The sequence below is a fragment of the Triturus cristatus genome, chromosome 1_1 (assembly GCF_964204655.1).
Source record: "Triturus cristatus chromosome 1_1, aTriCri1.1, whole genome shotgun sequence".
Classification (NCBI taxonomy): domain Eukaryota; kingdom Metazoa; phylum Chordata; class Amphibia; order Caudata; family Salamandridae; genus Triturus; species Triturus cristatus.
The window spans coordinates 631,262,422-631,286,779 of NC_140579.1; the positions used below are offsets into that span (position 1 = coordinate 631,262,422).

The 24,358-nt window shown below is 47.4% G+C and overlaps 1 protein-coding gene across 2 annotated transcripts in view; it reads left to right on the forward strand.

Annotated features, from left to right (window-relative positions):
* The window catches only part of EFS (embryonal Fyn-associated substrate), a 403,051-nt gene extending 380,483 nt beyond the window's left edge, over positions 1-22,568 (forward strand). For both annotated transcript variants that reach the window (XM_085646256.1, XM_085646257.1), the window contains 2 exons: positions 5,276-5,446; positions 21,275-22,568. In XM_085646256.1, the coding sequence (XP_085502382.1) occupies positions 5,276-5,446; positions 21,275-21,706 (603 nt within the window). In that variant the 3' untranslated portion in view covers positions 21,707-22,568. The remainder of the gene's footprint in view (positions 1-5,275; positions 5,447-21,274) is intronic.
* Positions 22,569-24,358: the final 1,790 nt, after the last annotated feature.

Below are 24,358 nucleotides of genomic sequence, written 5' to 3' on the forward strand. Positions count from 1 at the left end.
ACGCATGCAGTGTGAGAACACAGCCGCGGATCCCAATTGACTTCAATGGAGCAAGTCGCGATTGGAAATTTAGAGTTTTAGGATACTTCGGGAGAGTCTACAAGCAAGTCACTTACAGGGTAAGTAGTTCTACAGCCAACACCCACAGGAGCACCATAGTGATGGAGTTACCTCACCCAGGGAAGCCGGGTGCATAGGTGTCTTTTGGTGTCTGGTTGCGGCGTCATTTTCAATGGGAGCCAAAGAAGACTTGCTGCTTGTGAAGACAGGAGAAGTGTCCGGTGGAATCCAAGCCTGGATTCAGAAGAAGGAAGACCTGAAGGCAGAGGGGACAGTGTTCAAAGTCACTTGGCAGTGACCCGGGGCAAGGAAGATGGATGCCCACAGTCGTCTGGTGATTTCAGGTGATCCATGGATGTCTTGACTCTTCAGCCACGAGGTCCAGGAGGCGTCGACGATGACCAGGAGCTGGATTCAGCATGTCCCACGAAGTCTGCAGCTTACTGCGGTGTCGGTGACCAGATTGGAGCCAACAAGCCTTGGTAACAGCAAGTCTCGTGGAAAGTGTAAAAAGTCAGCGGTGCAGACCAGCAAGGTCTGAGGGACTCACCCACCGAGGGTAAGTCAGGGCAGGCCTGGAGCAACCAGGGGCGTCCTTTGGAACTGTGGAGAGGTCTTCAGGGGACCCACAAGCCAACTGGCAAGGGATCGCGAAGACGCCTCTGGAGGATTTACTCACCAGGGGCCCACAGCCACTCGGGAAGGGGTAGGCCTCTGATCTTCGGAGGGAATCCTGCCGGAGGCTTGGACCACACGTGGTCCAATGCACAAGTTCGTAGAACGTCGTGAAGGGGTTGCACTCAAATAGTGCCTGGTACCCTGGGATTGCGGTTCCTCGTCACTCGTGGGGTTCACTTGCCTCAGCGTCGCTGGAGACTCACGATGGCCTTGGAGAAGTCAGGAAATGCTCTTCCTGGGCTGCAGGGACTTCGGACTCCGGCGGGAGTGGGAAAGTTTGCGACCGTTGATTGCAAGATTTGGTGCCTGCCAAGCAGGGGAGTCACTCCTTGACTCCAAGGGAGATTCTTCCGTCTTCCAGAGGTAATGGAACGTCGATGGTCCAGCTTCAGAGCGTTGTCCAGGGATATCTAGTTTGCAATGGCAAAGGTTCCCTAACTTATACTAGAAGGAAGGAAGGGAGGGACTAGCTCTATGACCCCACCTATGGGAGGGTCTGGGGAGTGCGTGGCTACACCCACTTCCCTTTGTCCAGTTTCGCCCCAGAGCAGGGGCAGGTAGCCCCTGAACCAGTTTGAGCTGGCATATGCACAGAGGAGCCTACTGCTCCCCCAGTGCAGGACTTCAAAGCACTCTAAGAGTGCACCCACCCAGCCCCAATACACTAAACCCTGTCTGGGAAGTGGCCACACCTCCCTGTGACAGGATGCCTATTGTTGGGCCTCCTCCACTGTGAGTTTCGGTCATCAGCAGGAGGGCAGCCCAGTGTCTGTGACTGGTGGCGTCCATTTTGTGATGCCAGGGCTCTTCAGGATTCTACTGTGTTTCCACAGTAGGTACATGTCTATCCCTCTAGAAGGGTGGGATCATACTCCCACACCAGTTACTGGTGTGGAGGTATGATTCCAAAGCATTTGACACCAAACACAACATGTTTTGATGCAGCCATCCCAAAGTTAGCATTTACTGTGAGGTTATAATGCACTTAAGAGTATATGGTTTGACCGCATTGATAAACAGCCCCAGAGAATGGACTCTGAGAGCTGCAGAGGGGCCCTGCTCAGGCAGAGGCACCCCCTCACATGGAAACCAAGCACCCTGCCCTCAGGATTGATAGGGCCTGCCTTAGGGGTGACTGATAGGTTTAAATGTGTGTGCAGGAGAGACATAGGGAACCTATATCCCAGTGAGGAGTGCTAGCACCACCTCACCCAGGCTGCAGTAGCAGGCCGTTTGTGTCAGATTTAGTCTGCTTCCCAGGGGTGGCATAAGACATGCTTCAGCCCCTGGTAGGTCTGTGAAGTACCTATGCCCTGGGTACCTAAGGTACCATATACTAGGGGCTCACAAGGACCACAGTATCCAATCACTAGTGCACCTAATGTGCACACCATGTCGTTTAAGGGAGTAAGCAGATAGGCTGGGGTCCTGGATAGCAGGATCCCAGCCAGACTAGTCAAAAACCATTCAAACACCAGGAAGAAAAGTGGGGGCAACCATGCAGTCAGATTCCACCTTCCTACAACAACCATAAAACTCGGACTCAAGGGGTAAAAAAAAAAAGATCTCCCTCAAATTGAGAACATACTTTATGTCGAACGGCATATTAGTGACTGAAAAGAAGAAAGAAAGAAAGGGTATTTTCTTTCAGTACTGACAAATTGTCTTTCAGGTCAAAGTGAAAATATGCTGGGTAGAGATAATGCATGGTTTATAATTCACCATTGCTTGTTGTCTTTCCAAGTCGACCAGACCCGGTGTACACCCATTAAACAACACTGTCACTGGAGTGTAACTGCCACAAAACCGTTTGGCATTGAAAAGAAATCTCTTGACACCAAAAGAGTTTTAAAGGCAGAAAACCTCTTGTAAACTTTAACGATCCCAGAGTAGTCCTTGGAGGAAAAAGACTAGAGAGTAAATAGGACATTCTGGAACATACCTGGCCATTACCTTTATCTAATGACACCCACGCTAAGAGGAGACCTGAGGTGAGGATAGAGGGTAAGTCAATGCAAATGTGAAAAGGAAGCACGAATACGGGAACACATAGGCGTTTGCTCTCAAGGAAAGATAGAAACGTATCCTACCACACTGTAGCGCTGATGATTACCAGGTAATACTGCAGGAAGTGACAAATGTTTTTAAAAAACATGACCCCCTGCAGAATTACACCCCAATGTGCCTATTGTCACATACCAATGTATCTGAAGCGTTGAAACTATTGAAGGTTTGAAGAAGTGGGAGGCGTTAATGCAGCGTACTCCCTTTAGTCACAGCGCCAGCCCCAATAGCATTTCCATAATGCCTAATCCCACTGGCTCTTAAAGGGGAACTTTCAGCAACGCCAGAACAGGCTCAGTGCAGTGATCTTACACACAAGACTCTCTTGGGCACGGAAATAGTTTCTCCCAAAGAGAGATTAGTGTGAGTGCCAAAAAAAGAATTCTGGCATTTCAGAAAGCGGTTTCCCGGCATCGGATGTCACACTCTGAGGGTGAAATGATTGTGGATGCTTGGCTGTCGACTTAGCTAGTACTACGTGCTTTCTTACAAACGAGACCAGTATGTGAATGATTAACCAGTCAGTGGTCACTAGTGACATTCAGCATTGGTAATCTAGTGTTTATCAGCTACAAAGCACAAAACCACAAAGGATGAACATAGGACATTCAGATCACCGGCCCCAAGTGTAACGTTGATAAAATGCCTCACACCCACAGGTGGGGAGGGCACCCGGCAACATTCCAAATTCAAGATCAGGGGACTCCATAGCTGGAAGGGCTGTTTGCAAAACAGATTCACGTGAAACCCTTTCAAACCAAAAAGGGGTAAATGGTGCAAATGCTTATAGGCAACACTCCGAGTGATTTGCATCAACAAGCAAGGAGGGGAAATGTTCCCTCTGACAAACCTAGCACAGTAGACGTAGCATTATTCAATTCAAAACAACATTTCTTTGGTAACTTAGCAAATGCACAGGCAGACCTATTAAAATACATCATGAATGGCAATTGGACGATTCCATGGTGGAAGAGATCTTTTTGGTATGTGGCGCACATACTACAGATTTGTTTGCAACCCCAACAAAAAATGTGGAGACTTCATGGCACAGTACACACCCCCAGAGTCGGTGCGAATGCATTCTTATTGCCAAACCGGTCAGGAAATGTGCCTACACTTTTCTCAAATTTCACAGGTCCTCAGTAAATGTGAGGCCTCAGAGATGACCATTTTCTCATGTCAATGGGTTCGTCAAGTGGGATATTCACAAATACTGTTCATAAAACAATAGGAGATGTAAATGACTGCTTTCTTTCCAAACAATAGAAGAGGATCAGATATTGCATCCAGAGATCAATTAATAAAACTTGCCAGCATGGCTCCTGAGGTCTTAACATTTGCAAAAGTAATATGAAAACATTTCCCAACGATCTTTCAAGAGGTAACCACTAGATAAAGGATGAGCAGCACATGAACATAGAGTTTCAAGCTAGAAACTATTCTCCATGTAAGTATCTAGTTTAATCTAGCGCTTCTGTGCCCCACGAGCCAGCACTCCTACAGCACCATCGCAGCTCTTCCTCTTTCTGCAGTCTCAGGGCTTCTTCCACTTCACCCCAGTGCTGCTTCCCTTACCGTATTCTCCTAAGGGCAAACTCTCCTTCCACAAGCCCCTGGGCTGGTGTTCCAGGTGCATTCCCCACTAGATCAGCATAGGACTGGCACATGAATCGCCTCTCCCTTGTGACTTCCCCGTGACTGATCCTGTTGTAGCATGCACTGCACCAGCGCTCCTTTGGCATAAAGGGCTTTTGCAACATTTCCTTACACCAACTCCCCTGGTCCTACCTCTGATACCCAAGCTCTTGTGTGATGTCTTGATGCCTTTCCATCCTTCTTTGACACCCACTGTTTGGCTTATGTTGAGCTCCCCGGCTCTCTTGCACTCCTCCCTAAAACAGCAATCTTTTAAAGTGTCTTGGGACACTAGCATCCTTCCCTGCCACTGGTTCTGTTGCTCTGCGTCCTGATACCAGTACTTAATTTGTAAAACGTTAAGTGCCAGGGCCCTCCTCCACCGCCCATTGTCCCTGCCAGCGCTTGCAATGACAGTACCAACATTAAGCCTAACTATCACACTCCTACGAGTGTGACAGTTCAGACTATTTCAAACCACACAAAGCTATAATAATGACGAAAGGGTGATATTATTCATTTTCAATGCAAATTGACTTAATAGACAAGGTTGTTGTGCTCCTCTCAAAATTGAACAGACAGCACCACCACACGGTGGAGGGTCACTAGAGCCGGTGCTGACAATTAAGTGCTGATGCCGAGCACCGGAAACTGCAGGCTCAAATTAAGTACTGCCTGATACTAGAGTTCTTATGCCTGGTTTTCCCAATCTTAGCGCTCTAATAGACTATTGTTGCTCTCGCTATCGACAGGGTTGCGCATTCTTCTGTCCCTTGTTCTATTTCTTTCTTCTGTCTCGTTGACTCTTCTAAATACAGTTTTTGCTTCTTCCCTGCAGGAAGCTGAGAAACCCAACTCGCAGAAGGGTAGTGGCCTTCCAGGAGGACGCGCGCCTCAGCAGAATAGCCAGACCTTCATAGACCCGGAGAGCCCTTCGGACACGCTAGAGGAGGTATCTCTAGGGACCTCCCCAGAACTGGACGGGGTGATCCATGAGCAGCTCTCCAAGGTACCGACATGACTCTTAAGCTTGGGATTCCCAGTACTCTTTCTACAGCTGTGCAGGGCTCCCCGCTGTGGTTGGAGCTGGAATGGGAAGTGCTGTAGAACCTTGCACCTGGGGCAGCATGGCGGGGACACTGTTCGGTAGGATAGGAAGGAATGCAGCCTGGAAGCTGGGACACAGGATGTGGAAGGCCTCACAGACAGGAGGTAGGTTTGGAGGGCGACACAGGAGGTAGGATTACCAAGTAAAGCAGATCATCATAATCGGGGATGTAATCGGGCAGAATACCCAATACAAGCAGCTGGTTGCTGCAACAGATATGCAGAGCCTGCACTTGTGGAAGGTAATGGATGATCGGCCTTAGGTTACCAAGAACCGAATAAGAGCCTAGAGAACAAATGCGCTGCCTCCCTGATCAGACACGAGAAAGAGGCGCACACAGTGCTTGAATGAGGAGGGTATCCGAAGAGAGGGATTCTGTCACTTTTGGGGAATGGTCTTAAACTGGAAGTGAACAGGAAGGTAAATGAAGATTATAGTTTGTACAGGCATCGGAGCCAGCCTAGTTCTTGTATTTACACTGTTGTCCTTGCGCCTGGACCGTATTCTCCATACATGATCAGTTTGGCATCTTACTATCTATCAAATCCCCAAAATATCAATCACCTTTTTGCTGGATGCTTTCATTTTGCGGTCATGACACACTCCTTCCAGGGTCCTGGGACCAAAACAATTCCTGAGAAGAAAGTATGGTGCATTTTGAAGAACCCGATAACATTTCAAACCCAGTTCTTGATTCTCACAAAAAGAATCCTAGAGGGAAACGCTGCAGCCCTACAATCGGTGTACACATTGGTATACAAGACTGCCGTGTTTTAGGTCCCCCTAGGTGCCAACCCAAAGAGAACAAAAATCCATACCAACACCAGTACCACTAAGTCCCTACTATCCAGGCACATGCAGCCACACCTTTCTATGGCGCTTGTCCTGTTCAGAAGGTAGATGTTAATTCTCAAACAATCAATATCTTAAGATCAGAAGGTGAACAGGGATTTAATTTTTCTGGCTTTTTGTGCCCCACTAGGATGAACCTATTGCGCTGGCATCCACAAGAACACAGACCACGGGGATAAAGAGTGCTCCTGTGTTTCTTTGCTTGCTTGCTGCAGTTCACATTGGTGTTCACAAGTCGTCGCGCGATTCCTTTATCCACTTGGATGCATCACCATGTTGGAAATCAAGGCACTCATTCAGACAGTTGCCTTGGGAAAATCTGCACGGCGCTAGTGCACAGGGCACACACATGCCCGTGGGTCTTAGTGTTTAACTTGATATTAGCATTTCAAGATGGCTGATCCGGTGACAGTGCCCAACAGCAAAGTTAAAAAGTTGTACATGTCCACCATATGGCTGGGAGAATCCACATGGATGCAACCTACCAAGCGCCCATGGGTATTAAAACTACCCACTCGTATGCCAGGGACATGCAGACTAGATACGAAACCACTCTATGAGATGCATCCTTTACAGAGATCATTCTTTGTCACCCCAGCCCATCATGGCAGCTGGGCATGGAGGAATATCAAATGTAGAATAATAGAACTAACTTTCTATTTGGATGATGGCCCGCCAAAAGACAGATGTAGACTTCACACTGCTCAAATAAAAGCAGTGGAATTCACAGGATTTCCTGTGGACGAGGCTTTAGGGAAGAAGAACTGTATATTGATAATTCTTATTTCACCACAGTCTCAAAATTGAGAATAATTTTTGTTAGTTCAGTCATCACATAGGCTTAAAAATGTACAATACTTCATGTGATGTTTCCTCAGGTATGTTTAAAAACTCTTATCAACTGTGACGTTTTCTATATTTCTGTGTCGAATCTTGCTTCCTACATCGTGGACGCTGATTTAGTTTAAATGTAAAAGAGAAAGCAGCCCATTATGACCATGCATATAACCCATAGCTGTTTGTATGAGGTGCCTGTATCCAACTGTGTGTTTATGTACAACCAAGGGAATTACACGTGGGCTCCTGTACTCCTGACCAACTAGCCCTTCTTTGTAAGCACGAGTGAACAAGGCTCGCCACCCTTTCTCTTGTTTCTGTAATAATTTGTGCACTCGCTGGTGCTGTTTGTAACAGTTTGTTGTATTTCACAGCCTGATGGGCCTTTGTTCTGTTCTTCACTAGACACTGTTGAGGACAAGTACAGCTGCAGGCTTATGAACAATGAGTGAATCAGTGTGAGCTTGCTTTGGTGCTTACATACAACATATTTTCAGGGAATTGAGGAATCTCTCTACCCCAACCTCACAAACTGTGCTGAGGACCTTTAGCTACTGAGGTTGTTACTGAGCCCTTGCTTTCTCTACACTTAGGGTGTGCGCCACTTACTTTGAGAGACCGCTGAAGTATACTGTAAACTCTTCAGTATTGACGTGCATGTTCAGTTTCAGCCACAGAGTCCATCAGTGGACCAGCATTAGATTTCCTTTAGCCTCACTCCACTGGTACTATATTCCTGTATGACTGAAGGACACTTCCTGACTAGGCCTCAACCACTTGGAAAGGGAGGTGCTCTCCCCAAGACAAGGGCGTCCAGACTTGGAGCTAATCAGTGACAGATGATCTGCTTATCCACATGAAGTAAAATTGCAAACAAGCAGTCTTCGCCTGGTCAATGTTGTTAAGCCGCCGTGGGTCAGCGTTGAATCAGCCTGCTTCCAGGAATACTTACCTGCTGGGCTGGCTAGGGACCTTGCCATATCTCTTTCAGCTGTAGTATGCTGAAAAATTCAGAAAGGCAGTGGTAGCCCCGTTTTGTCTAAACTAGTTTTAGCTCTTGTGTCTCCTCCTATCAGACAGAAGCATTATCTTGCTACCCCCAGTTCATGTAGTCCAGGAAGGCGTAGGGGATGACGCAAGCAGGAGTAGTTAAATGTTCATTACTCCCTTCCATTGCTGAACTTTAAAGCAGGCTTTCCAAAGACCTGTTTATTCTCATTTTTGGCATTTAAGGCAAGAACATTGTCGTCAAGAGTTCTGCTGGTAAAGATTATTCATGGCACACACCAGGTAGAATAAGAGCAAGGAGTCGAGATTTTGCTAATGGGTTCTATAGAGAGAAGCAACATTAAGAGCATCCTTTAATGCCGGCTATAGGTGATTTATTGTAAAGTATCAAGCCCAGTATCATGAACATTTTTCTTTAAAGACTAAGGGCCTGATTTAGATCTTGGTGGAAGTGTTACCACCTCACAACGGTGATGGATATTCCGACCGCCGAAAAATAAATCCCATAGGATATAATTGGGTTTATATTTAGGCGGACAGGATACCTGTCACCATTGTGATGGAGTAAGCCGTCTGCCAAGATCTGAATCGGCCTTAGAGTTCAGTTCCATTTTTATTTTGCTTCTAATGGCTCAGAACAGGCTTCGCTCTTCAATGTGATTTAAATTGTATGTTATCTTCTGTCAGGCACAAACCTTTCTAGTTTGGAGGCTTCTTGTGGCCTTTATTATGTCACCTCGAAGTCTGCATTTCTGGCAACAATTAACTCTTCAAGGAAAAATTACAGCTTTTGACTACATGAGATAAAGTCCATTATATCGTCCTCCACAAAGACTTGGTGGTTTGTTGTCTTGTTGTATTTCTTTTCATTCCAAAATAAGCTATTCACTTGAATCTGGCCAAGGAAATAATAATTTCTGTGTCCCACCGTAAACCCCAGTCTTCCTCTTCCTAGAAGCCATTACATGCCCTGTCACGCACTCCTGACTGCAAATTATGCTTTAGCAGAGTAAACACTTTGAGTGTCTGATGATGCGTATGTGACTTGGGTGGACTTAACTAGGCAACAAGATGGACAATTCTAGCAATGTCAGATGCATCATTTTCCTTCATCTGTAAATGTTAAGAAATTCAAGGAGAGGAACACTCCCCAGGGACCTATAATTAACATTTAATAAATTAATTTGGTTGCATCAACCCACATAAACAATTATTGTCAGTCTATAACACATAATCCGCTGCATAAAACATTAGCATTTGACTATAATTGACATATTAGCATGATAATCACTATACCTTTGGACTTCATTATATCTTTAACTAAAATTGTCTCCATTGAGTATTTTACGCAATGCCGTAAGATGTTGGCAGCGAAGCATAATTAAGTTCTTGAGCATGCAGCCCTGCCACACGTCTCTGTTGCAATGGATTCTCTGCCCAGGTTGATTTTGACATTTTAATCTTTGACCAATAGTTCAATAGTTATCCTTGATACCTGCCTCCCGCAGACCTCTCTTTTGGCACCATTGTTTCCAGAGTCTTATTCAGTCAAAAGCATGGAAAGACTCCGAGTTGTACACAAATGCGCAGAACAATGGCTTTGCCCCAGTCTTTAAGCTTACTCTGCCTATCATGGTCTGCACCACTGTACCGTAGAATTACTCTGCCAAAAACGTGTCTGGTTCATAGGCAAAATATCTTTATCTGTTTCCCACTATACCCACAGAGTTCTTACTGCCCTAGCAGAGCAAATACAGCGCACCTGGCTTTTGAGAGGCATTCACTCATTGTAGACCGCAGTAGGACAACAGAATGAGCCTCTCCATATTCTTTTTAGGTCTCGGCCTGACATAAGCAGTGCATGCACTGATCTCGTCTTACGAGGCTTCTTGGAATCGATACGATTCCAGAAGTCGTCTCGCGGCTCTGCCTCCAATTTTCATTGGTGCGTGTCATTTTGCATCATAGATTAGGCAAAACACAGTGTAATGATTGCACCAGAGGCAATCATTACACTGAGGGTTGCCACCCTGTCCCCTTTTGGCCCCGCCCACCGGGATTTGATCTTGTACTCGCGGAAATTACACGGTGCCTTTATCTTGTGGCTCAGCACTATTTTCTTTCACTCGTATTTAGCAGCAGGGAAGGGGCGCGTGAGCCCTCGTTTCTGTAGCATGCTTGCTCTCCCTGCTTAGCCACAAGATAAAGGCATTGTGTAATTTTCGGGGGTAAAAGATCAAATCTTACTGTGCACCCACTCGACGCCCCCCTCCTTCTAATCCCGGCTTCTCCAGTTTCATCAGTGTTTGATCCTAGCCCAGCACGTCGGTTCACAGAATCCTGTGCCTTTATCAAACTGCTCAGATTTAGAGACCTCCGACTTGGACCATTCGCAGTAGTATCCGTGAGGGGTTAGTGGACTCCCGCCCTTGGGGTCTGGCCCTGGCCCCTGGTAAGAGCTGCTGCACCAAGTGAGACAAACAGAAGAGTCCCGGGTACGAGAATTAGAAACGTACCGTACATAGAAATGCGTGTTTTCATCACTGTAAAGCTTAGCGCTGGATAAAGTGTCACAAAAACAATGGGGGGGCAACAGTTGTGCAGAGGGGAGAGACCGTGTGAAGGCATTTGCCTCGCAGCCGTGCTAAAATACAGGGGTCGCATGGACAGCGCGACAGATGCGGACAATAAACTGCATTTATAGATTTGTTTTTTTTTTAGTCTAACAGCAAAAACAAGGCCCATTTGTAGTGAAAGTAATTTAACTATCTTCTTAGCTTGCACCCCGGCTCTCTTTATTCCCCCTCCCCACTAGGGTGACCAACTGGCATGGTTGCAAATTCAGGACGGTGAATATAAAAATTCAGGACAAAGGGTCAAAATTCAGGACAAAAATTCAGGACTGAAGGTCAAAATTCAGGACAAAAATTCAAGACAAAAGGTAAGTTTTGCAGACACATCAGAGGAGGTCGCGCAATATTACATAAGTAAATAGACAACCAAACACAAGTACAAGTCAAAAATAGTTTATATTAGGTTGAGACAAACATGCATTTCATGGTTCTTTGGTAGGCATGCAGCTTTGAACAACTGTGCAGGTCTTTTTGTGGTATTTCATATGATATATTTATATTGTTACTGCACTGGGTTGTCCAGTCTGATATTTTGTTTACAGTTCATGGTTCTGAACTGGCATGTTTGGTGAAAGAAGTGGTCAGGAAGATCTGCTCGGTGGGCTTAGTTACTAGCATCTCAAATCTGAGTGCCATTGTGAGATTTAAAGCAGCGTGCATAGAATATAGCTAATTGGGAGCGGTAGTGGTGGACTAGAGTGCAGTTCTCCAAGTGGCCAGACAAGAAACTGGGTTTCTGGTGCAGTACCCTCCACCTAACCCCCCCCCCCCCCCCCCCCCACCACATTTTGCCTGGCTTTTGAAGCGGGTGTATTGGGTCCCTGCTGTCCAGGTTCCCAGTACCAGTGTTCTTTCCCTACAGTCATGGCTTAAGGTCAATAACGGCTATAAACTACCTTCCCTTTTTGTCCACAGTTGAACATAAATGTGTCTGCCTGCTCTGTCATCACTTGATGAGTGCAGTGTACGGTAGTGCACAGATGCTGTACAGCACCTGCACACAGCTGCACATGGAGGCCCACCTTAAGAAGCACAGACACGATAATTTTAAGTTCTAACAAAGTCGACCTCTCTTGCCGCACCCACACCACCTCTCACCTCAGGGAACTACACTGGCTCTCAATCAACAAACAAACCTGATTCAAACTGCTCGCACACATGCACAAAGCACTTCACAAAACCAGTTCTGCATACCTGAATATCAACATACACTTCTACACACCTCCCAGAAACCTCCACTCAGCCAGACTCTCACTAGCAAGCCGGAGGCCTTGCCTTCTCCCATGTAACATCCAAAGCATGGAACAACATCCCTTTCCACGTCGGGGCATCCTCTTCAATTCTCGTGTTCCGCAAGAAGCTGAAAACCTGGCTCCTAATGTCTTTTCTGTTTTTTCTTTACATCCTGTTATCTGTAGATCACCATTTATAATAGGAAATAAATCACAAATATCATATTTAAATGAAAACATGTATAAATGGATTGTGTTCTTGCCTGCCCTGGTTTATCTTGCGTAGTCCCTTTTGGTTTTCACTGTGGTTCTAAATCTGTGACTGGCCACATCAACAGGGCTGGAATGGTACAGAAAATAGGCCCAGGCATCAAGAATAAAAGTGGCTCCCATCAGCGAAGCAGATGGCCAAAAACAGTGGATCATATTTACAAAGCAGGACAGTTTTGATCTTCTGAAGACACATCAGAAGAACAACATGCCCACCAGACAGTAAAACACACCAAAAAGCAGACATAAACACTGACCTGTCAGGCCAGCCCTTCTCCACTGCCAGATTGCCCTAGTTTGACCCTGTACACCATTCAATGCCAGTCAGTCAGAATGGTTCAGCAAAAAGTGTGGGGCTAGGAGAGTGCTGACCTAGCCCACCCTGATTGACCTCAGCCAGTAGAGAACCAGTCTCTCTTCCTGCCTGGGTGGGGTGCCGGCCCAGCCCACCCTGAATGAAATCAGCCAATAGAGAACTAGTCTCTCTTCCTGCCTGGGTGGGGTGCCGGCCTAGCCCACCCTGAATGAACTCAGCCAATAGAGAAACAGTCTCTCTTCCTGCCTGGGTGGGGTGCCGGCCTAGCCCACCCTGAATGAACTCAGCCAATAGAGAAACAGTCTCTCTTCCTGCCTGGGTGGGGTGCTGGCCTAGCCCACCCTGAATGAACTCAGCCAATAGAGAAACAGTCTCTCTTCCTGCCTGGGTGGGGTGCCGGCCTAGCCCACCCTGAATGAAATCAGCCAATAGAGAGTTAGTGTCTCTTCCTGCCTGGGGGCGGGGGGGGGGAGGGAGGGTGCTGGCCTAGCCTACCCTGATAGTAATCAGCCAATAGAGAAACAGTCTCTCTTCCTGCCTGGGTGGGGTGCCGGCCTAGCCCACCCTGAATGAAATCAGCCAATAGAGAGTTAGTGTCTCTTCCTGCCTGGGGGCGGGGGGGGGGGGGGGTGCTGGCCTAGCCCACCCTGATAGTAATCAGCCAGTAGAGAAACAGTCTCTCTTCCTGCCTGGGTGGGGTGCCGGCCTAGCCCACCCTGAATGAAATCAGCCAATAGAGAGTTAGTGTCTCTTCCTGCCTGGGGGCGGGGGGGGGGGGGGGGGTGCTGGCCTAGCCCACCCTGATTGTAATCAGCCAATAGAGAATTAGTGTCTCTTCCTGCTTGCGAGTGTGGGGCGCCAGGGTGATGGCTCGGTGGCATTATTGCTGCACCTTTACTGTAGTAATAGAGACATTCTTGAAATACACTTAAGTAGCACTCACAATAAGCAATACTGCTGCCTGCAGCAGTCCTTTCATGCAACATGTATGACTGTGTGGCCTTTCACAATCATCAGGGCAATCATGAAGGCACATGTTTCTTTGAAGAACAGGTGATTCATTAAAGTTCTGGTGCCGAACTGTGCGCCTAAAAACATATTAGCAATTGTTCCCACTCGCAGCAATCTTCATCAGTATTGAATATCACAGAACAAGCAATATTGGTAATACATCAGTATGATACCGGCTTTAAAGTATGCAGTTATCACATGTGCACAGTCTGTAAGGTGAGGGGTTAGTGCACGGGCATAGCATGGGTTGAGTGGAGCTGCTCGTGTCAGGGAGGATTGAGGACAGGCTGAGGCTGCGTGACCTTCTTAATAGGGTACAATTAAACAACAGACCTTACCTCTAAAGGGGGGCAGGCAAATGTTGAGGGAAATGTCAGTGTCAGGGAGTTTACATGCGAGGCATTACCGAAAGGAATGGACATGCCAGGCTTGTGGTGAAATGTCACTACCTGAACTTATCCAATACATACATTGCCTAAAGCAGTGATACTTAAAGTAGGGCCTGGAGCTGCCTGGGGCTTTCCTAGCTGTGGTGTGCTGCATATGTTTACATGCTCTCGCGCTGAAGGCGCGAGAGCTCGTATGTATTTGATTGTAGTTCTACGGTCTGGCTGCGAACGATGCGTGCCAGGATTCTACCAACGTTAATCAGTTGGTGGAGATCCTGGTACGCAGCGGGAGCGCCTGGCTGTGGGTGCCTTGAATCTTTCATTAAATTCTCCAAAAAGATTGCCTGCCTACTGCATTTATTACACTAGCCTTCACACGTGGCCCCTGTTAACAGCAGCACTGGGCTGCTGTTTACATCAGTGAGCGTTATCATTCAACAAAATAAACAGGGAAGCGTGCACCCACTGGACGCACCCCTCCTTCTAATCCCGGCTTCTCCAGTTTCATCAGTGTGTGATCCTAGCCCAGCACGTCCTTTCACAGAATCCGAGTGCCTTTATCTGACTGCTCAGCAGTCCACACTCCTGAGGCGGAAGCCGGGAGAGGTTCGAATTTGCTCGTTTTTAAAAACTGAAAATTATCACTTTGTTTATGTGTGCTAGCTTTTAAAAGCACCTTGTTGACTTCTCTGCCACTCACCAGCACTAGCAGCAGATCCTAACGCTGCCGGCTGGTCGAGCATTGAAACATTTCCTCGGACGCTCCCAGCGCGAGGACTTAGGCCACGCCCCTTTTAGGACACGCCCCCCGCGTCAACTACAAAGCGCTGAAAACAAGCGCCTGACAGGCCAGCAGTCCACACTCCTGAGGCGGAAGCCGGGAGAGGTTCGAATTTGCTCGTTTTAAAAACTGAAAATTATCACTTTGTTTATGTGTGCTAGCTTTTAAAAGCACCTTGTTGACTTCTCTGCCACTCACCAGCACTAGCAGCAGATCCTAACGCTGCCGGCTGGTCGAGCATTGAAACATTTCCTCGGACGCTCCCAGCGCGAGGACTTAGGCCACGCCCCTTTTAGGACACGCCCCCCGCATCAACTACAAAGCGCTGAAAACAAGCGCCTGACAGGCCAGCAGTCCACACTCCTGAGGCGGAAGCCGGGAGAGGTTCGAATTTGCTCGTTTTTAAAAACTGAAAATTATCACTTTGTTTATGTGTGCTAGCTTTTAAAAGCACCTTGTTGACTTCTCTGCCACTCACCAGCACTAGCAGCAGATCCTAACGCTGCTGGCTGGTCGAGCATTGAAACATTTCCTCGGACGCTCCCAGCGCGAGGACTTAGGCCACGCCCCTTTTAGGACACGCCCCCAGACCTCCCCCTTGGCAATTACCTACATAATGTGCCTTGGACGGAAGCGCAGCGGACGAGCGCAGCGGGAGCGCCGTTTGCGCGCCGTTTGCGCGCCGAAGGCGCGCCTAAGGCAAGCCCGTCTGCGCCCGTCCGCGACCGGCCTGCGACCAGCGCCAGCCATGCTGCCCGCGCCCACAAACAAAGGATAGTCTGGTCCAGTGAGGAGCTCCGGGCTCTGAATGCTGCTACTATCTGTCAGACGCCTGAACTTAATCTGGCGACTCAGGCTCTCCCTCCCCATTGCCCACGCTGCCATATGTCTTTAGGCACAGTCTCCTCTCTAACAACCTCACTTCCCAAAAAAGCTTGCAAACCTTCTCGTAACACCCCTTCCATCCAACTTAGAATCGGATTACTTAACTGCAGATCTCTTCCCAAGCATGCTAATGACATATGCTTGCTCATAACGGACTCACATTGGGACGCTCTATGCCTCACAGAGACATGGCTCAATGAAGACAACATGGCATCCATTTCGTTAGCAATCCCGCCAGGCTTTAAAATGAGCTTCTCCAATAGAAAGGAGGGCCGAAGAGGAGGTGGAGTGGCTTTCATTTACAACGAGAATTACACTCTGTTGTCCTCCACTCCTACCACACTCCCAAGCATTGAGGGGCTACGCTTTTGCCTCCAAATTACCCCCCAACTATCTCTTACAGGCCTAGTTATTTATAGACCCCCTGACTGTCCGACATCAGCCCTGTGTGAGCTTACGGACTTTATAATCCTAAACTCTCTAGACCACTCTTACTTTTTCATAGCCGGCGATTTCAATCTCCACACCGACATTCCTGACTGTCCACAGGCTTCCCATCTTATCTCTACCCTCCAATCGGCCAATCTGACTCAAGCTATTACAGGCACCACGCATCGGGCAGGGCATATGCTCGATCTTTTCTTTTCCAACATACCAAACACAACAGCCTCCTCTCCGCTACCGCTGCTCTGGACGGACCACTAGCTAACTACCATGACCATCTCAATCCCTACCCAATCTCAGAGCACTGGAAAGCGATCCTATGTGCGGAGAAAATGGGACAATCTAACAGCGGACAAATTATGCCCAGCACTTCGCGCGACCCCCATACCCCTTACCTCAGATGCTAATTCCGATGCGGCTTCTCTGAACTTGTGGATAAGCAAAACAGTGGATTCTATAGCGCCGGCCAGTATTGCCACATCACGAAGAGAATCTCCCTCTGCACCGTGGTTCACCCCTGAACTCAAGGCCGAAAAAAGTAAATGTAAAAGACTGGAACGCCTTTGGCGAGATAACTACTGCGACGCTGCCAAATCTAGCTATAAAAAAGCCCTTCATGCTCTACATTTATCTATTAAAAAAGCCAAGAAAAACTTCTTTGAGGCCTCCATCCTACAGGCGGAACAATCAAGCAAAGAAGTATTCAAGATTGTTCAATCCTTTTTCAAGCCCAGAGCTATCGAGACGGATATCATCCCTTCAGTAAATCTCTGCGAATCCATTTCAGACTTCTTTGATACCAAAATTTTAAAAGTCTATGACACTTTTACGGACCCTGAGCCGACATTAATGGATGAGCTAAGAGTCTCTGAGTGCCTTATTACCCCTTTAAATCAATTTCAGCCTATTACCCTCTCTGAAGCAGTAAAAGAATTACAAAAATGTAAATCGGGAGGCCCGGACGGTCCCTGCCCACCTAAACTGTGGAAACTAATGTCGGAAGCAATTGCAGTTCCCCTCCTACACATATGGAACACGTCCATGGCTACGGGCACGTTTCCGGACTGTTGGAAACAGGCCACACTTCTCCCGCTGAAAAAAAAACCCCAAGGCGCACCGGATGATCTGAACAATCTCCGACCCATCTCTCTCCTTGCAGCCCCCGGCAAAATGCTTGAAAAAATAATCCAGCGGCAGCTTAACAAATTTATTGAAGACAGCGGCGCCCTACATGAAACTCAGTCGGGCTTTAGGGCCGGCTTCAGCACCGAGACGGCCCTCATTGAGGTTGCCGAGTCTATCAGGTGGTCCTTAGATTCAGGGGCATCAGCTATGCTGGTGCTCCTGGATCTATCAGCTGCTTTTGATACTGTAGATCACAGCAGATTGCTGACCCGACTTAAGGACATAGGTATTGGAGACAAAGCTCTCAATTGGCTACTCTCCTACCTCACTAATCGCTCCCAGAAAGTGGCCTTGGGCCCCTTCTCTTCTGGACCAAAAAATCTCTGGTGTGGCGTCCCACAAGGGTCGGCACTCAGCCCCCTGCTGTTTAATGTATACTTGGCCCCACTCTTCACCTTGATTGCCAAATGGGGGGTCAAGGCAATATCCTACGCGGACGACACGCAATTAGTCTTCCCATACACAGACACGTCCGAGGCAGCATTTAGCAAAATCAGGGGCTGTCTGCAAGACGTGGCCAAGTGGATGAACACAAACAAACTTAAAATGAACGCGAGCAAAACGGAGGTGCTATTCTTTGGTAACTCCAAACATCCCCCTCCGGATCTGTGGTGGCCAACGGAAATGGGCCCTGCCCCATCTCCCAGCCCCCATGCAAAAAATCTAGGAGTAAAATGGGATGAGAAGTTGTCTTTCTTGCCGCATATACAACAGCTCACCACGGGCTGCCTGCATAAACTCAAAAATTTGCGGAAATTTCTGCCTTTGCTACCACTCGAGTGCCGGAAAACGGTTGTTCACGCAACAATCACCTCTCGACTCGATTACTCTAATGGCCTCTATCTTGGTCTACCTAAATATGCGGTGCAACGCTTACAAATCGTGCAGAATGCGGCTGCGAGATTAATAAAACGGGTCCCTTTTAGGCAGCATATCTCTCCGCATCTGCACGAGCTGCACTGGCTACCAGTGGCAAGCAGAATTAAGTTCAAAGTGCTAACCCTGGCTTTCAGAGCGCTAAAAGGCACATGTCCAAATTATCTGAAACTCCGACTTCCTCGCTACCACCAAAAACGTGAGCTACGCTCAAACTCCCTACTCAAGCTAACTGTACCGCACATAAGGAAAGCGAGACTTGGAGGCAGATCCTTCTCGGCCGGCACGGCGAAACTTTGGAATACCCTGCCTCCTGCCATCCAATCCGCTACGTCAGAAGCAAGTTTTAGGAAACTCCTAAAAACCTGGCTTTTTACGCAATAATCCTGCCCCCCTTCCTGACTACTTACTCTTGTTGTGGGACTCGCTAGCGCCGGGACACCTCCCCAGAGGTAGCTGTTCGCGCTCAATAAATTTCTGTATTATTATTATTATTATTATTATTATTATTATTATTATTATTATTATTATTTTGAGACCTCCGACTTTGACCATTTGCAGTAGTATCCGTGAGGGGTCAGCTGCCTGGTGTAAAGTTTTTTTCCCAGCACAGGTTTGGTTTTCGGACTCGCACATATGCACTGCTGCAGCAGTGAGCTCGGCGCCGTGCTGCGTGGCAACCAGTTTTGAGCAGATTTTGTTTGCCCAGGACACCATGGGGCGGCGGTGCTACCCCTCTGCCCCGGGGCAGGCTTGGAGCCCGGCCCTCCCTGCGCACACACAGCATCATCACGGGGCTGCAGGCGAGCTAGTGTGTGCCTGCTTCCACTCGGAGAAATGGCTTTTAAACCCACTTTGTCATGGAGGGCGGGCAGCTTCAGCGAGCACAAGTCTTCATACCTGCTGATGACTTCCAGCCCTGGTGAGTAACATCCGAGGAGCGGGTGTGGGGCCCTCTTCCCTTTGTTTATGGTGTTCACTTGCAGCGCGGGTGCATGTTTACATATGCGTTTGCCTCCACACGGGTCTTGCACGTGGCAAGAGTAGACTGGTGGGGGGTGGGATATTACAGGTTTACATGCTGTGGCAGTTTTGTAAACTTTGCGCGTGTATTCTGAGAGCTGCAATGTTATCACACTGTATCTTTTGCTGTGTTTTAATTTTTTCTAATCGCATATCGATTTTTATTTGTTTTGTAGACTTTTTCCTTTACCCCAGATCCTCGCTTATTCCTCATGTTGGATCGGAATATCTGTCCTGTTCTCCCTCTTTGCATTGTGGTACTTGCAATTTTGCTTCTTTCTAAGTGCAGAGCAATCAGTCTTAAAACGCACTCACAAGGAGCTAAACAAGCTAATTAGGCCTGACATGGGGCAACGTGAGATCTCTGCTCACCTGTGTGGACGCATTGTGTGATCCTTGTCTGGCAAGGACTTTATCTCCCTGTCTCGCAGTTCCCTTGGATAACAAAACGAGAGGAGAGAGAAACACCCCGAGGTCTTTGCTTGCCAAAAATGAGCTTATTAATACCCCATTAGGGCTAGACGCATTCATTCTTGGGAATATTGGCATTTTCCACTCGATCAGTGCCCTCTCTACTTGACTTCAAAAACTGAGGAGTGAAGTGAACGGCCTGTTTACATGGAAGATTCAGACTGCTGCCCTGTCTGTTCATGGTGTATCCTGGCCAAAAGGGACTGTATCCTCCTTCTGAAGAACGCCCCCTCCCCCGCAATTAAAAATGTAATTAGTCTCGCCTTTGATTAAGTTAAAGCCATTTGCTTTGCTAATGGTATTGTATTCTACCTATGCATTATTTAGTGTATATTTGTGATATGTGCATATATGTACTCTCCACTCGCCCCTTTCCTCTGCCTCATGCAATTGTAATTCTCGCTATACGAAATAAACACACATACTATTCTTCAATTCATTCACCTCCCAAATCTAAACTGCTGTCTTCCCACAAACGCTATGCTTTAAACTACTACACAGCTAACAACACAATTCTAACTACATACAACTACAACATATCACAAATGTGCACTAAATAATGCAAAACTACAATACAATACCATTAACAATGCCATTGGCTTTAACTTAATCAAAGGTGAGACCTGTTGCATTTTCAATGCTTGTTATTTTAAGGTTTTGGCCAGGAAGGTCTTTAAAGGCTATTTGCTTGCAGCCAGGGATTTGTTGATGTCATACTTTTTGTCCTTTCTGCAGCATTTTGTTTTGGAAATCAGTTTCCAGTCAGTTGAGAAGAGGACTGACTGCAGAGACTAGGAGCATCCGAATAATCGAGAAGGCAGTTTATCCTGCCTTGATCTCTTCTTTAGGACTATGGTGAGACGTTGATGGAAGAAAGTGCCTGGCCAGGTTGTGGGTCTTCTCAGCACACCCCATAGTCCTTGGGGAGAGAGGGTGTCTAAAATAGTGGACTTGGTATATTATGGAAGCACAGTGTGCCTTGAATGCGCCACACGTATTGGGAAGCTCTTCGCTGATTCTAGTGATTTGTGGAGGGGTGATAGCTACTCTGGGGAGGGTGAAAATACCTCGGTACCTGAAAGGCATCCAGCACAAAGAGCAGTGATGAACCGTGGCAACATCCAGTGTGCTTCCTCTTAGCATCTTTTCATCCCCTCTCCCTCACCACCACATACATCTATGAGCTCCAGAACTTGCCACGGTAACAAAATCGGTCTGTTGCCCTTGTTTGCCAAGACTCTAAAACCAGATACTGTCATTTAAATCCAAATGTGATCTGCAAGCAACCTCACCCCACCTCATCATCCCAAAGTGTTAAAAAGATGCCTCTACTACAACAGGGAGCCTGGGTTTGTTAAACGAAGGGATAATTTTCTCAATTTACAGGTAAAGCTGTAATGGGAATTCTTTGCCTCACAGTTGACACTTCATGTTGGATTGGGAGTGGGATTGGGAATGTTTGGTCTCTTAGCTGTTAAAGAGTTCAGTGTTCTCACTTTTTGTTTCTCTGTTGCAGAATCACCCTGGAGGCAGGTCACCAGATCCGTCACTCGAAGACCTGCAGCTCCTCCACTTCTATGCCGGGCAGTGCCAGGGGCACTACACCACCTTGTTGACTGCCATAGACTCATTCTTCGCCAGCGTCCGTGGCAACCAGCCACCAAAGGTGTTCATCTCCCATGGCAAGTTTGTAATTGTCACAGCGCACAAGCTGGTCTTCATCGGTGACACACTAGCACGCCTGCTAGCTTCCCCAGAGCTGCGGGCGCAGGTGACCACCTGCAGCAACGCATTATGTCAGGCCCTGAAAGTGGTAGTGCTAGCCACCAAAGGTGCTGCCCTGCAGTACCCTTCACTTCCAGCCATGCAGGAGATGGTGGACCGGGTGACTGAGCTTTCTGGCTGCTCCTTGGCATTCACCACTTTACTGAGCCACCTAGCAGTCTGAGACCCCCTCTGTTCGACTACCATGGTACACCATGTCTCTAGGCCCATGAATGGAGCAACAATCAATTATTTATTCTTTATTTAATTTTTTTGAATAACTGACTTTTACAGAACATGTTTGCTGGATGCTTCGCGCCTTTCTGGTCTTCTTCCCACCACTGAACAGCTTCAGACAAGTGTGATGCCATTTCCCCCCCCTGAACTCGTGTGAATGTCTGCTGTTGGCTGGTCCAATTGCAGCGGGCCAGAGAGAAATCTCAATTCATGGGTCTGTCCAACAACTTGGAATGGGAAACTGCTCGCATTAGTCTGATGTAAGGACTGGGCGTAGCACTTTCTCTCGATTCCTCAAAACGAGGGAAGAGAAATTAGTTCATCCCTGCTTACAGTTTCAATGACAGGGTAAATTACCCGACCATTGGTTGGTCTGTAGACTGGGATTAACTCCTAGATAATGGACTGTTTTAACTATGGGTATGAAAAGCCTGCTGGTAAAACAACTCCCCGCCCATTACTCCGCCCTCGGCTTTTCCTAGGTGACCCACTGGCCTTTGGACTGTGCCATCGATGGGGTTCTAAACCATTTGCTTTCTGGCTGTCCCAGTGATGGAAATGAACTGTCTGACCCTGGACTTTACCCACGCTTCATCACCAGGGAGTTGAGGGGCATATGTGCTATGCAAAACCAACTTTGTTACTGAATTCTGAGACAAAACATTGTGAAAAGCGAGGACTTTACTTTTAACTCTAATTTACAAAATATAATCTTTTGCTATATAGAAAATCTGGATGGGTGGGGTGTTTATACCGTGGATAAGGATTTGTACAGTTTTAAAATAAAGCTGTTTTTGCCTCCTGGCCTTTAACAAGCTTGTCCAGGAATTTTCTGTTACAGGTTGAGTGGCCTTTGATCTGGCCCATCGCAGATCAGGTTTGCAAAACATTAGGAACAGAACTATTCCCAGGGAGTTGCGCCTCAGCCCCACTACTAAAATAGTAATGAATGTTGCGGGCAAGATTGAGGCGCGTTTGCAAAGCTGCATGTGAGTGTTGTTCTTATGTGAAATATTTCTTTACTCGAGATCTTTTTATTGTATATCAAAAAGACAAAATAAACACATCATGGTGTCAGTGTTGGTGCATAGGAACAATAGGCCGTTCTGTCAGAATAACACAATAGCATGAGTCATATCTGCACACGTAGTTGCGCATCAAAGTAGCACCAGATGGGTACAAGATACAGTAGGTCACAGGGAAATAGCATCTAATAAATGCTCAATAGATCGTCTAGCGACAACTCAGGATTGAGTACACTGAAAGGAACAAACAAGAAAAAAGAAAAACCCTTCACATATAAATGTAAAGGTTGTATAACAAATAAGATAAGTACAGGTCAGGATTCGCTGCATGGAGAGCATGAGTAAGGGCAAGGGAATCCTGTGCGGAGAAAGGGGCATGGCAGTCAGCTCCATCTAGCGTTGGCCGATACAGTGATATGGGGTGCAAAGGCCAGTTTTAGTAAAAAAGCTAGAGTATCTGGAGTTTCACGGGAATGAAGCAGGTGAATTATATGCGCATGATGAGTGAATTTGGGGCTTCCACAGGCATTGGAACTTAGTCTCTGTCTTAGTTAGGTTGTTTGATATCCGTTCCATTGTTATAAGTTGCTGCGCCGCTAAGAACAGATAACTGATAAGCTTCCTAAGGACAGAGGTCTGACACCCAAAATAATTGTGAGATACGAGGCAGTGTCTTTAATATGGCCCAGTATCTCCTTCCAATATGTAGTAATTACTTTGCACGACCACCAAATATGGTGGAAGTCCCCTGTATCCTTATTACAATGCCAGCAGAGAGGGTAAGTACCCGGGTAGATCGCGACGAGACGGACCGAAGTATGATACCAATAAAACATCAGTTTATATTCTGTTTCTCTGATGGAGAGACTGCCGTAGGTATTAGGTATATCTCACCATAATGTCTCCCATTGTTTGGACGTGATCTCTTTCTGTGAGGTATTGTGCCATGTTGACTGATAGGCATGTGCGCGCAGTGGTGGCGAGTGCTGAAGGGTATGGTAAGTGTTGGAGATGAAGGCTCTCAAGCCATTATAAGCTCTGACCAGCTTCTCAAAGAGTGTTGTGACATGTGTCCGCAGGATAAACCGAAGGCTGTAAGGCCCAGTGCCACAGTTGGCATTATTGGAGCCGTGAAGCATCCGTTAATTGATAGTCCGCTCTGCACTGGTAAAAAGGACTTCATCACGTCTCCCGTGAAGAGATCACAAAGTGTCCGACAATCCCTGTTGTTCCAGAGGCGAGATGAGAGAAGTGAAAGCGCTGGAGGGAAATCCGAGTTTCGTGCAATTGGTGTGTTTAGGGAGGGAAAGGTGGTTAGACCTTTCTTTAGGGCCAGTTTGTCCCAGATGTGGAGGACCGTCCCCTGAGTAAGGGGAAGCGGGGCACTATGCGGCCGGACGTGCTTGGGCAGCCAGTCCAGGTCCCACAAGGGCTGGCACGCCACTGCTCGGTCCATGTGGAACCAGTGCTTTTCGCTCTCTCGGACCACCCACTTGGAAATAGGTGGGCTGCCCAGCAAGACTCAAGAATATTAGGGCATGCTAAGCCTCCTCTATACGGCGGTAGCATCAAAG